This window comes from Delphinus delphis, chromosome X (assembly GCF_949987515.2).
Source record: "Delphinus delphis chromosome X, mDelDel1.2, whole genome shotgun sequence".
Taxonomy (NCBI): domain Eukaryota; kingdom Metazoa; phylum Chordata; class Mammalia; order Artiodactyla; family Delphinidae; genus Delphinus; species Delphinus delphis.
This window is the reverse complement of record NC_082704.1, coordinates 95,762,329-95,776,193: the sequence shown is the minus strand read 5'-3', so window position 1 is coordinate 95,776,193 and position 13,865 is coordinate 95,762,329. Positions and strand designations below refer to the sequence as shown.

Below are 13,865 nucleotides of genomic sequence, written 5' to 3'. Positions count from 1 at the left end.
GGGGAAATCGACAGTAACACATTCATAGTAGGGGACTTTCACACCCCACTTACACCAATGGACAGATCATCCAAAATGAAAATAAATAAGGAAACACTTGCTTTAAGTGACACATTAAACAAGGTGGACCTAATTGATATTTATAGGACATTCCATCCAAAAACAATAGAATACACATTTTTCTCAAGTGCTCATGGAACATTCTCCAGGATAGATCATATCTTGGGTCACAAATCAAGCCTTGGTTAATTTAAGAAAATTGAAATTGTATCAAGTATCTTTTCCGAGCACAACGCTATGAGACTAGATATCAATTAGAGGAAAAGATCTGTAAAAAATACAAACACATGGGGGCTAAACAATACACTACTTAATAACGAAGTGATCACTGAAGAAATCAAAGAGGAAATCAAAAAATACCTAGAAACAAATGACAGTGCAGACACGACGACCCAAAACCTATGGGATGGAGCAAAAGCAGTTCTAAGAGGGAAGTTTATAGCAATACAATCCTACCTTAAGAAACAGGAAACATCTCGAATAAACAACCCAACCTTGCACCTAAAGCAATTAGAGAAAGAAGAACAAAAAACTCCAAAGTTAGCAGAAGGAAAGAAATCATAAAGATCAGATCAGAAATAAATGAAAAAGAAATGAAGCAAACAATAGTAAAGATCAATAAAACAAAGCTAGTTCTTTGAGAAGACAAAAAATATTGATAAACCATTACCCAGACTCATCAGGAGATAAAGGGAGAAGACACAAATCAATAGAATTAGAAATGAAAAAGGAGAAGTAACAACCGACACTGCAGAAATACAGAGGATCATGAGAGATTACTACAAGCAACTATATGCCAATAAAATGGACAACCTTGAAAAAATGGACAAATTCTTAGAAATGCACAATCTGCCAAGACTGAATCAGGAAGAAATAGAAAATATGAAGAGACCAATCACAAGCACTGAAATTAAAACTGTGATTAAAAATCTTCCAACAAACCAAAGCCCAGGAACAGATGGCTTAACAGGCGAATTCTATCAAACATTTAGAGAAGAGCTAACACCTACCCTTCTCAAACTCTTCCCAAATATAGCAGAGGGAGGAACACTCCCAAACTCATTCTGCGAGGCCACCATCACCTTGATACCAAAACCAGACAAAGATGTCACAAAGAAAGAAAACTACAGGCCAATATCACTGATGAACCTAGATGCAAAAATCCTCAACAAAATACTAGCAAACAGAATCCAGCAGCACATTAAAAGGATCATACACCATGATCAAGTGGGGTTTATTCCAAGAATGCAAGGATTCTTCAATATACGCAAATCAATCAACGTGATACACCATATTAACAAATTGAAGGAGAAAAACCATATGATCATCTCAATAGATGCAGAGAAAGCTTTTGACAAAATTCAACACCCATTTATGATAAAAACCCTGCAGAAAGTAGGCATAGAGGGAACTTTCCTCAGCATAATAAAGGCCATATATGACAAACTCACAGCCAACATCGTACTCAGTGGTGAAAAACTGAAAACATTTCCACTAAGATCAGGAAAAAGACAAGGTTGCCCACTCTCACCACTCTTATTCAACATAGTTTTGCAAGTTTTAGCCACAGCAATCAGAGAAAAAAAGGAAATAAAAGGAATCCAAATCGGAAAAGAAGAAGTAAAGCTGTCCCTGTTGGCACATGACATGATACTATACATAGATAATCCCAAATATGCTACCAGAAAACTACTAGAGTTAATCAATGAATTTGGTAAAGTAGCAGGATACAAAATTAATGCACAGAAATCTCTGGCATTCCTATACACTAATGTTGAAAAATCTGAAAGTGAAATCAAGAAAACACTCCCATTACCACTGCAACAAAAAGAATAAAATATCTAGGAATAAACCTACCCAAGGACACAAAAGACCTGTATGCAGAAAGTTATAAGACACTGATGACAGAAATTAAAGATGATACCAACAGATGTTGAGATACACCATGTTCTTGGATTGGAAGAATCAACATTGTGTAAACGATTATACTACCCAAAGCAATCTACAGATTCAATGCAATCCCTATCAAACTACCACTGGCATTTTTCACAGAACCAGAACAAAAAGTTTCGCAGTATGTATGGAAACACAAAAGACCATGAATAGCCAAAGCAATCTTGAGAACGACAAACGGAGCTGGAGGAATCAACCTCCCTGACTTCAGACTATACTAGAAAGCTATAGTAATCAAGAAAGTATGGTACTGTTACAAAAAGAGAAAGATAGATCAATGGAACAGGGTAGAAAGCCTAGAGATAAACCCATGCACATATGGTAACCTTATCTTTGACAAAGGAGGCAAGAATGTACAGTGGAGAAAGGACAGCGTCTTCAATAAGTAGTGCTGGGAAAACTGGACAGGTACATGTAAAAGTATGAGATCAGATCACTTCCTAACACCATACACAAAAATAAGCTCAAAATGGATTAAAGACCTAAATATAAGGCCAGAAACCATCAAACTCTTAGAGGAAAACATAGGCAGAACACTCTATGACATAAATCACAGCAAGATCCTTTTTGACCCACCTCCTAGAGAAATGGAAATAAAAACAAAAATAAACAAATGGGACCTAATGAAACTTCAAGGCTTTTGCACAGCAAAGGAAACCATAAACAAGACCAAAAGACAACCCTCAGTATGGGAGAAAATATTTGCAAATGAAGCAACTGACAAAGGATTAATTTCCAAAATTTACAAGCAGCTCATGCAGCTCAATAACAAAAAAAACAAACAACCCAATCCAAAAATGGGCAGAACACCTAAATAGGCATTTCTCCAAAGAAGATATACAGACTGCCAACAAACACATGAAAGAATGCTCAACATCATTAATCATTAGAGAAATGCAAATCAAAACTACGGTGAAATATCATCTCACACCAGGCAGAATGGCCATTATCAAAATATGTAGAAACTATAAATGCTGGAGAGGGTGTGGAGAAAAGGGAACACTCTTGCACTGCTGGTGGGAATGTGAATTGGTACAACCACTATGGTGAACAGTATGGAGGTTCCTTAAAAAACTACAAATAGAACTACCGTACGACCCAGCAATCCCACTACTGGGCATATACCCTGAGAAAACCATAATTCAAAAAGAGTCATGTACCCAAATGTTCATTGCAGCTCTATTTTCAGTAGCCTGTAGATGGAAACAACCTAAGTGTCTATCATTGTGTGAATGGGTAAAGAATAGTGTCACATATATACAATGAATATTACTCAGCCATAAAAAGAAACGAAATTGATCTATTTGTAATGAGGTGGATGGACCTAGAATCTGTGATACAGAGTGAAGTAAGTCAGGAAGAGAAAGACAAATACCGTATGCTAACACATATATATGGAATTCAAGAAAAAAAATGTCATCAAGAACCTAGGGGTAGGACAGGAATAAAGACACAGACCTAGTAGAGAATGGACTTGAGGATATGGGGAGGGGGAAGTGTAAGCAGTGACAAAGCGAGAGAGTGTCATGGACATATATATACTACCAAACGTAAAATAGATAGCTAGTGGGAAGCAGCCGCATAGCACAGGGAGATTAGCTTGGTGCTTTGTGATGACCTAGAGGGGTGGGATAGGGAGGGTGGGAGGGAGGGAGCTGCAAGAGGGAACAGATATGGGAACATATGTATATATATAACTGATTTACTTTGTTATAAAGCAGAAACTAACACACCATTGTAAAGCAATTATACTCCAATAAAGATGTAAAAAAAATTGATATCACTATGTTATTTAAATGGACAGTTTTTTAGGTACTTTAAGTTTGTTTTTTATTTTTTATTTATTTTTTTTTGTGATACGCGGGCCTCTCACTATTGTGGCCTCTCCCTTTGCGGAGCACAGGCTCCGGATGCACAGGCTCAGCTGCCATGGCTCACGGGCGTAGCCGCTCTGCGGCATGTGGGATCTTCCCGGACCAGGGCACGAACCCGTGTCCCCTGCATCGGCACGCGGACTCTCACCCACTGCGCCACCAGGGAAGCCCCAGTTTGTTTTTTATAATTGAGGTTATTATTTTTTGTTATTATCATATTGTATGTTTTATATATTTTTTTTACCTTAGGCAAGTATAAAATGCAAATCTCCGTGTTATAAATGGAAAGAAATCATTGTGAATGTTAAAAATCCCTTCCACGCTGCCTGGAACTTCAGGTAAGTTATTGTTTTGACATAAATTCATTGCAATTAGCCATATTGAATCTTAAGAGAAGTATGTATTTTTCTTCAACATGAACTGTTTTGAGGAGAAATTTTATATATTTACATTGCTATAAATTTATAAGCATCAGCAGGTAAAATAGAACAAATAATGAAGGTAAATCAGTTTTTCTTGAAATGCTATTTGATCTCTACAAAGCTAAGGCTGATCATATCAAATTTATGAATTTTGTCTGTAAGCTTTCTGTTTATTGAGATTTACAGTTCTTTCATTTTTTAAAACTTATAATTAATATACTTTTTAACTTCTAATTTTATCCTATCTGTTAATTTTCAAAAGTGAAATGTTGATTCAAGCGGAAAATTTATTTTTACCTAAAGCATCATGATTAATTCAAACTGCACATTAAACGTGCATTTGTGCATCTTGAGATTTAGCAACAACAATAACAACAGCATATATTTGAAATTAAAAGACAATAAATTGCTTAAGTATTATTTAAGGTCACAAGTAGAAAAATGTCTTTCTATAAATTTACATATAAATTTACCTTACGTATCGCTTAAATTATGAACTGTGTTTCCACCAGCTTTAAAAATCAGATCCTTAACAGCAGTACTTGTGTCGAGACTAGAAGTTGTATGTATGCTTATTATTTTAGTAGTTGATAATTTCCAGTTTTTAAATCACTATATGTCTAGGCTTTTGGTAATTTCTTATTAACAGTATCATTTATTTTTTACAAAACAAAAATTCTTTTTTTAAAACGGCTGGTGAATTTATGGTTCCCATGTTCAGTGAGGGAGAATTTTATTTACCCTAATTTTATTAAAGTGTTATATCAGAATGTAAGGAATAAAAAATACCAGAATATGTGGCATTAATCCAGTATTAAAATACGCCCTTAAGTAAACCAAATGACTGCGGTTCTTCAGAGGAAATCAGGATCAAACATGTTTAGACTTATTCTAGTGGTAGAACTGAAAGTAAATCTCAAAGTTCCTGGAATTGGTAGAATATTATAATTGTATGTGTCTCAAAAAATTATAATATTTTATTGTTATTTTATGGTTTATCTCAGATTGAATTAAAATTGTTACTTCTTGTGAGGAATGCATGGTTTAACGGTAAAGGACAAGATTGTTAATTGGGGACTTTTGACTCCTTCCTCTCTTATTTGAATGTGGCCTTCAAACTTAGGGAATGGGAATATGAACTGAAAAATTTAAGGCCAATCATAAAATTTGTAAAATTAATATTTTACTGTAAACATATATTACTTTTAAAGGTAAAATATAATAAATGAGAATGAATAAGAAAGGAAATTTAAAGCCACATAATTCATATAGAGACTATTTTAATGTTATAAAGAATATAACAATAAGTGACCTAGTTTTTCATATTACACTTACAAAAAATGATCAGGATTTGCTTATTATTAATAATCTCATATTAAATGTACTTTAAAGTAAAATTTCAAATTTCATATATTTTCCAAAAATTTATATGCAGCACAATGATCAGATTTGATTCTACTTTGTCAAAATTTAATATTCTTTTTAACAAATAAGGTGACCCAGTCTAGATTTAAAAAAAAAAAAAAAAAATTGAGCAGTGATTGATATACAATATTATATATTCTGGTATACAGTACAGTGATTCACAATTTTTAAAGGTAATGCTCCATTTATAGTTATTATAAAATATTGGTTCTATTCTCTTTGCTGTACAATATATCCTTGTAGCTTATTTATTTTATATATGGTAGTTTGTACTTCTTAATCTCCTATCCAGTCTAGATTTAACAGAAACAGGATTAGCTCCCACACCTCTGTGTACCAGATCAGTAGTTCTCAAATTCCTCTTTAGCAGGATGCAACTATTTCATGCTGTATAATTCTTTTTTTACGTGTTGTAAGGTTTGGTTTAGTAGTATTTTGTTGAAATTTTTGCATTTATAAAAAAAGGATTTACTAGTGTAATTTTCTTTTCTTGTGATGTCTTTATCTGCTTTTTATATCATCAATACTACCCTCAGAGAAAGATTTGGGAAATGGGCCTTTCCATTCTATTTTTGGGGAGAGTTTGTGAAGGACTGGTGTTTATTCTTCTAATGTTTGGTAGAATTGAAGCCATCTGGGTCTGAGCTTTGCTTTGTGGAAACTTTATTACTAATTTCATCTCTTGTTATGGCATACTCAGATTTTGCATTTCTTCTTGAATCAGTTTGGTAGTTTGTGCCATTGTAGGAATTTATACATTTCCTCTAAATTATCTAAGTTGTTGGCATGGAAGTTTTCACAGTATTCCCTTATAATCCTTTTTTTCCCCCCTGCAAAGGCAGTAGTGATGGCCCTTCTTCCATCCCTTACTTTGATTTTTCTCTCCTTTATTCTTGGTCAATCTAGGTAAAGATTTGTTAATTTTATTGATCTTTTGAAAGACCCTTCTTCTAGTTTCCTTGATATTTTCTATTGTTTATCTTTTTTTAAAAAACATCTTATTTTGAGGTATATTTGGTATGCAAAAAAACCCTATACATTTAAAGTATACAATTTGATGAGCTTGGACATACGCATGTACCATGATACTATCACAACAATGAAGGCAATAAACATATCCATCACTTCCAAAAGTTTCCTTGTGTTCCTTTTCTCTTTTTTTTTTTTCCTTTTTTGTGGTGAGAATTCTTAACATGAGAATTGCCCTCTTAACAAATGTTTTAGTGCACAATACCATATTGTTATTTATAGGCACTATGTTGCATAGAACATCTATAGTACTTATCCATCTTGCATAACTGAAACTTTATACAACAACTCCCATTTCATCCTCTTCCCAGCCTCCAGCAACCACCAGTCTACTCTCTGCTTTATGAGTTTGACTATTTTAGATACCTCATGTAAATAGTAACTTAATTCCACTGAGATTCACAAAGTGTTACTCTTATATAGCTCTATTCCCTTCCCCCTATTTTGTGTTTCTTTTGGTCATATGTATTATATCAATAATGTTACAATAATCAGTAATATTATATAATATTTATGTATATTTCTTTTTATTTATTTTGTATATTTTTTATGATTTTAAGAAAACTGAGAGAAAAAAGGACAGTATATCAATTTACTAGGGCTGCTAGCACAAAATACCGTAAGACTGGGTGGCTTAAACAACAGAAATTTATTTCTCACAGTTCTTGAGGCTAGAAGTCCAAGATCAAGGTGCTGGCAGATTAGGTTTCTTCTGAGGCCTCTCTCTTTGGCTCACAGATGGCCCCCTTCTTTCTGTGTCTTCACATGGTCTTTTCTCTCTGTGTGTGCATGCCTCGTGTCTCTTTGTATGTCCACGTTTCCTCTTACAAGAACACCAATCAGGATGAATTAGGGCCCACCCTAATGGCCTCATTTTAACTTAATCACCTTTAAAGGCCCTATGTCCAACTATAGTCACATTGTGAGGTACTAGGGGTTAAGGCTTCAACATACGAAGTTTGTGGGGGGTGCACAGTTCAGTTCATAACAGAAAGTACATATTTATAACCTTCATTATATTAGCCTTCTTATTTATCATTTTTGTTTTCTTTAATTGTTCTTATAGATTCATGTTACCTTCTGGAATGATTTCCATAGCCCAGTCCAAGTTTGCTCTCACCTACCTCACTCCTTCCTTCCTTCCATCCTTTCCTCCCTCCTTTCTTTCCTTCCTCTCTTTCACAGAAAAACAAATGTATTATTTAATAAACTATTATAAGGTAAACACTCTTGTATTTGAGTCAGGAAATAGGACTTTGTCAACCATCCCCAAATCTCTTCTTTCTTTCTTGAATAAACTGCTATCTTGACTTTCATGGTAATCAAGGAAGTGACACACACAAGTGTGAATTTCTGGGCACTGGAGTTTACTCTTGCTGATTAAAAAAAAATCATGTGCCTTTTAAATGATTTACAAGTTCCTCCTCCATTTCTTTCTTTTCCTTACAATCATCAGTTGAAGAACATGAGCTGATTGAGCTGCGGTTTCCCATGTCTGGATTTTGCTGATTTCATGTTTATGGTATAGGTTCACGTGTTCTTTTCTCAGTTGTATATTTTTTAAATTCACAGCTGGATACAGAGGAATGGATACAGAGGAACTCAGGTTCAGTTGCTTTGGCAAGATTAAAGGAAATGACATATTCTTTCTTTAGGAAGCATATAGTATCTTGTCTCTTTTTGGAATGTTAGTAGCCATTGATACTCAGTGGGTACCTCCATTATTCGTGGGTGGTTACAAAATGGTGATATTCCATTTCTATCATTTATGAAATGTATTAGTTGGAATATTTTTACAAAGAGAACATCTTCTCATCTCTTTGGTTATCCAGTGGTACAGTTCATATAAGAAAAGTAAAATAAATGTTTAATTGTTTCCCTTTATTTTTCTTCTTTTTAACCTTTTGACCCCCTTCACCCATTTATCCCACGCACCCCATCCCCCAAGTCTGGCATCCACCAGTCTGTTCTCCATATCTATGAGCCCGTTTATTTCAAGATTCTACATATGAGAGAGATTATATTGTATTGTCATCTTCTGTCTGACTTATTTTATTTAATGACCTTGAGATCCATCATGGTTTTGCAAATGGCAATATTTCATTGTTTGTTATGGCTGAGTAATATTTCATTGTATATATACACCACAATTTCTTTATCCATTCATCTGTGAATGGACACTTAGGTTGTTTCCGTATCTTAACAACTGTAAATAATGCTGCAGTGAACATGGAGGTGCATGTATCTTTTAGAGTTAGTGTTTTTGTTTTCTTTAGATAAATACCTAGAAGTGGAATTGCTGGATCATATGCTAGTTCTGTTTTTAATTGTTTGAGGACCCTCCAAACTATTTTCCATAGTGGCTGCACCCATTTACATTCCCACCAACAGTGCAGAAAGGTTCCTTTTTCTCCACAACCTCACCAACACTTATTACTTCTTGTCTTTTTGATAATAGCCATTTTAACAGGTATAAGATATATCTCATTGTGGTTTTGGTTTGCATTTCCCTCATGATTAATGATGTTAAGGATTTTTTCATGTGCCAGTTGGCCATCTGTATGCCTTCTTTAGAAAAATGTGTATTCAGATCTTCTGCCCATTTTTTAATCAGATTGTTTGGATTTTTGTGATTTAGATATTGGGTTTTTTATATTTTGGATATTAGCCCCTTATCAGATATTTGATTTGCAAATATTTTCTCCAATTCATTAGGTTGCCTTTATATTTTGTTGATGATTTCCTTTACTGTGCAGAAGCTTTATTTCAGTTTGATGTAGTCCCATTTGTTTATTTTTGCTTTTGTTGCTTTTCCTTTTGGTGTCAGATTCAAAATATCACTAAGACCTATATCAAGGAGTTTACATAAGCCTGTGTTTTCTTGTAGGAGTTTTATGCTTTTAAGTCTTATGTTCAAGTCTGTAATCTATTTTGAGTTAATTTTTGTGTATGATGTAAAATAGTGATCTAGTTTCATTCTTTTGCATGTGGCTGACCAGTTTTCCCAGAACCACTTACTGAAGAGACTGTCAGTACCACATTGTATATTCTTGGCTCCTTTGTTGTAAATAATTGACCGTATAAGTGTGAATTTATTTCTGGGCTCTCCATTCTTTTCCATTGATCTATGTATCTGTCTTTATGCAAATACCATACTGTTTTAATTACTCTACCTTTGTATTGTTTGAAATTGGGGAGTGTGACACAGCTATGTTCACCCATCTCATTTTTCAAATGGTTTTTATTTTCCTTTCGCTTTCTCCTCTCTTTCTGTTAATTTCATCAAACATGTGTTGGTCCATTTAAGTGTATACCATATATATGTGACTGTTTATTTTTCTTTTTCTCTCTGTTTTCAGACTGCATAATCTCTATCAATCTTGAAGTTTGTTAATTCTTTTTTTCCTGCCAATTCAAATCTCTTGAGCCCCTCTAGTGATTTTTTTATATCTGTTTTTGTTGTTTCCAAATCCACAATTTCCATTTGGTTCTTTATTAATTTCATTCTGTTTTGATATTCTCTATTTGATGTTACATTGTCATCATGCCTTCCTTTACTTCTGTAGTCATAGTTTCCTTCGTTTTTGAAGACATTTACAATGGCTATTTTGAATTAGTGTTCTGTTAAATATGGTAGTTGATCACTCCAACAGGCAGTTTTTCTTGCATGCCTCTTTTATTGTTTCTTTGCTTGTTTCATAATTGTTATGTTGGAAACTGGACGTTTTTGAAAATATATTGAGTTCTGGTCCCACTTCCCACAGGATTGTTAATGTTGTTTGGTTGTTTGTTTACTGAGTAGCTGGCTTATTTTAGTGATGTCTACTCCCCATTCTCCCGTCCCCCCCCCCAAAAAAAAAAACACATACATAGTGTGAACCTTCTAATGTTGCTTCTAGGGGATACAGCCTTGGGTATGCTCACAGTCACTCTGAGTTAACAGTGGTTTTGGCAGGGCTTTCTTTGACTCTCTGTGTCTCTGTCCACACCTAGCTATTAAATTTCCCTAATTCCAATTCTATGGAAGGCATAAATTGCTCTTCAGGCCAATTCAATCAAATCCAGGTCCTTTGAAATAATAATTCGTTAGGTCAGTGTTTGAGATTTATTCTGTCCCCAGGAGCGCTCCTCCCAGTGGTCTCTTGCCCCAGGTTTCTCCAACAAACTAGCAGGGATCCTCCCAATTGCCTTTCACTACAACTGCACTATTTTTTATTTTTTATTTTTTTGGCTGTGTTGTGTCTTCATTGCTGTACGCAGGCTTTCTCTAGTTGCAACGAGCAGGGGCTACTCTTCGTTGTGGTGCGTGGGCTTCTCATTGCAGTGTCTTCTCTTGTTGTGGAGCATGGGTTCTAGAGTGCAGGCTCAGTAGTTGTGGCGCATGGGCTTAGTTGCTCCGCAGCATGTGGGATCTTCCTGGACCAGGGCTCGAACCCGTGTCGCCTGTATTGGCAGGTGGATTCTTAACCACTGCGCCACCAGGGAAGCTCCACCTGCACTATTTTTAAGGGCACCCTTGATCTTCACGTTTTTGAAAATGGAATCAGTTCCTTTGTGAAGAGATTAAGAACTATATGCGTTAAGGTCAGCTTCTCCCTCTAGGCAAAATCTCTGAGCCACAGCTCTCTTGGTGGAACTGGGGACACTGGTACACTTTTCTTGGAGAATCAGTCCCACATTAGGAGCTGAGTGCTAGGTGGGATGGGGGACAGCAGCTTCAGGTCTTCCTGGCTTGCTTCTTCCAGCATAGATCCACCACTTTATAAGGTAGGGCAATGGCAATTTCACATCCATGTAGAGCCTGTGGTCCATGATTTGGTGCTGGGCAGAAGAAGGGAGCCCCTTGGCTCCTCTCAGCTGCATTTGCCCGGAACTTAGCCTTAGCAACGTGTACTTGGGGCAGGATGAGAAATGTTGATGTCACACATCTCTCAGAAATATAGTTCTTTATCTGGGAGCTAGGGGAGGAATGAGCCCTATATTCTTAGCTGTACTTGTCTGGAGTAGAGTTTATGTCTTAATTGGGTGAGGAAGGAGGAGGAAGGGAGTGGTCTTGGTTCAAGTGCCACAGACTGCATCTTTTCTTACTGAATTTAGTAAATATTACTGAAGAGGTGTGTGTTTTTTGGGGTTTTTTTTTTTTTTTTTTTTTTTTTGCTATATGCCCTCAAGATCATTTCCAGAGAGTTTATATAGTTGATTTTTATATTTTAACTCATTTCCCTGGTAAGTAGTCCATGGAGCTCTCATGCTGTCATGCTGGAACATTGTTTGCTTTAAGTTCTATTTTGTCTGTTATTAGTATAGTCACTCCAGTTCTCTTTTTTTTTTTTTTTTTTTTACTGTTTGCATGGTATTTTTTGTTTGTTTGTTTGTTTAATTCTTTTGTTCCCAGTCTGTTTGTGTCTTTGAACCAATGTTTGTCTTTTTTCTAAGCTATTTTTTCCATTTTGTCAATCTCTGCCTTTTGATTAGAGTGTTAATCCCTTTACAATTAATGTAATCTCTGATACAGTAGGGTTTTTGTCTGCCATTTTGATACTTGTTTCCTATAAGTCCTGTGTCTTTGTTCATCTCTTTCTTTATTACTGCTTGATTTTGTTTTAAATATTTACTTTTAGTGTGCCTTTTAAAATTTTTGTTTCTTTTACTGTATGTTTTCTTAGTTTTTTTCTCAGTAGTTATCCTGAATATTATAATTAGCACCCTAATTTAAAATAATCTAGCTCAGATTGATACCAATTTAATTTCAGTATAATTCAGAAACTTTGCTTCAGTGTATCTCCTTTTCCTAGCCTCTTGTTAGTGCTATTATTGTTATACCCATTACATCTTTATAAGTTATAAGCCCTTAAAACAGTTTTACATTTATTGTCTCACACTATTTTATTTTAAATCAGAAAGGAGAACAAAAAGGATTGCAAATAAAGTACATTTATAGCCTATTTGTTTTATGTATTTACCTATGTAGTTACCTTTACCTATGCTTTTTATTTCATCATGTGGTTTAGAATTAACTTCTAGTGTTCTTTTCCTTTAGCCTGAGGAAATTCTGCTAGTATTTCTTGTAGGGTAGGTCTGTTAGCAATGAATTCTTTCATTTTTTTGTTTGTTAATTTCTTAATTTTTCCCTAATTTTTGAAGGATAGTTTTGCTGTATATAGTATTCCTTATTGATAGTCTTCTTTCAGCATACTGTATATACATCATCCAATTGCATTGCATTCTGTTCTTTAGGGTTTAAATGGGAATTCTATTGTTAATCTTACTGAGGAGCAACATAGGTATTGAGTCACTTTTGTTCTGCTTCTTACTGTGTCTGGGCCTTTCAATGACTTGACTCTTATTGTCTAGCTATGGATCACCTTGGGTTTATCTTGCATAGAATTTTTTGTACTTCTTAGATGTGTAAATTAATATTTTTCATCAAATTTGGGAAGTTTTCATCATTTATTTCTTCACATTTTCTGTCTGCCTGTTTTTCTCTTTTCAGGATTCTGATTAGGCTTATGTTTGTCTGTTTGAAGGTTTCCCACAGTTCTCTGAGGCTCTGTTAATTTTTCTTCATTCTTTTCTCTTTCCATTCTTTAGAATTAATCATTTTACTTGACCTATCTTCAAGTGTACTGGTCCTTTTGCCACCTCAAACCTGCAGCTGAGTCCTTCTAGTGCTTTTTTATTTCAGGTATTGTACTTTCTAAGTCCAGAATTTATAATTAGTTCTTTTGTATAATATCTCTTTATTGATATTCTTTATTACTTGTCTCCATAAGTGGAGTTGAAGGTCTTTGACATATTTTGGGTCTCTACTAAGCTATGGCGACTCTGCCTATGGGCATCTTGTCCCCAGATCTTCCTTTTATGCTTTGTCAGGCTCTTATTTGATCCAGTTGCTGTTGCAGCCTCAGGCATAATTGCTACTGATTGTTTTCAACTAACATCTTGGGGATAGGTGTTTTTCTTTGAGTCAGTTTGATTAAAGACAACACCTTGAATATTGAGCTCTTCGGAGGGTACTGTGAGATGGGTTACACAGGAACAATGATCAGGGATGGATGGGACTTTTTTGAAGAGCTCCAGTCTCAGTCTGTTCCCTCCTGTG

The 13,865-nt window shown here is 35.1% G+C and overlaps 1 protein-coding gene across 1 annotated transcript in view; it reads left to right on the top strand.

The window, feature by feature from the left end:
• The window catches only part of CFAP47 (cilia and flagella associated protein 47), a 505,984-nt gene that overhangs the window by 281,181 nt on the left and 210,938 nt on the right, over positions 1-13,865 (top strand). The window contains 1 exon segment of the mRNA XM_069540349.1: positions 4,137-4,225. Coding sequence (XP_069396450.1) covers positions 4,137-4,225 — 89 coding nt within the window.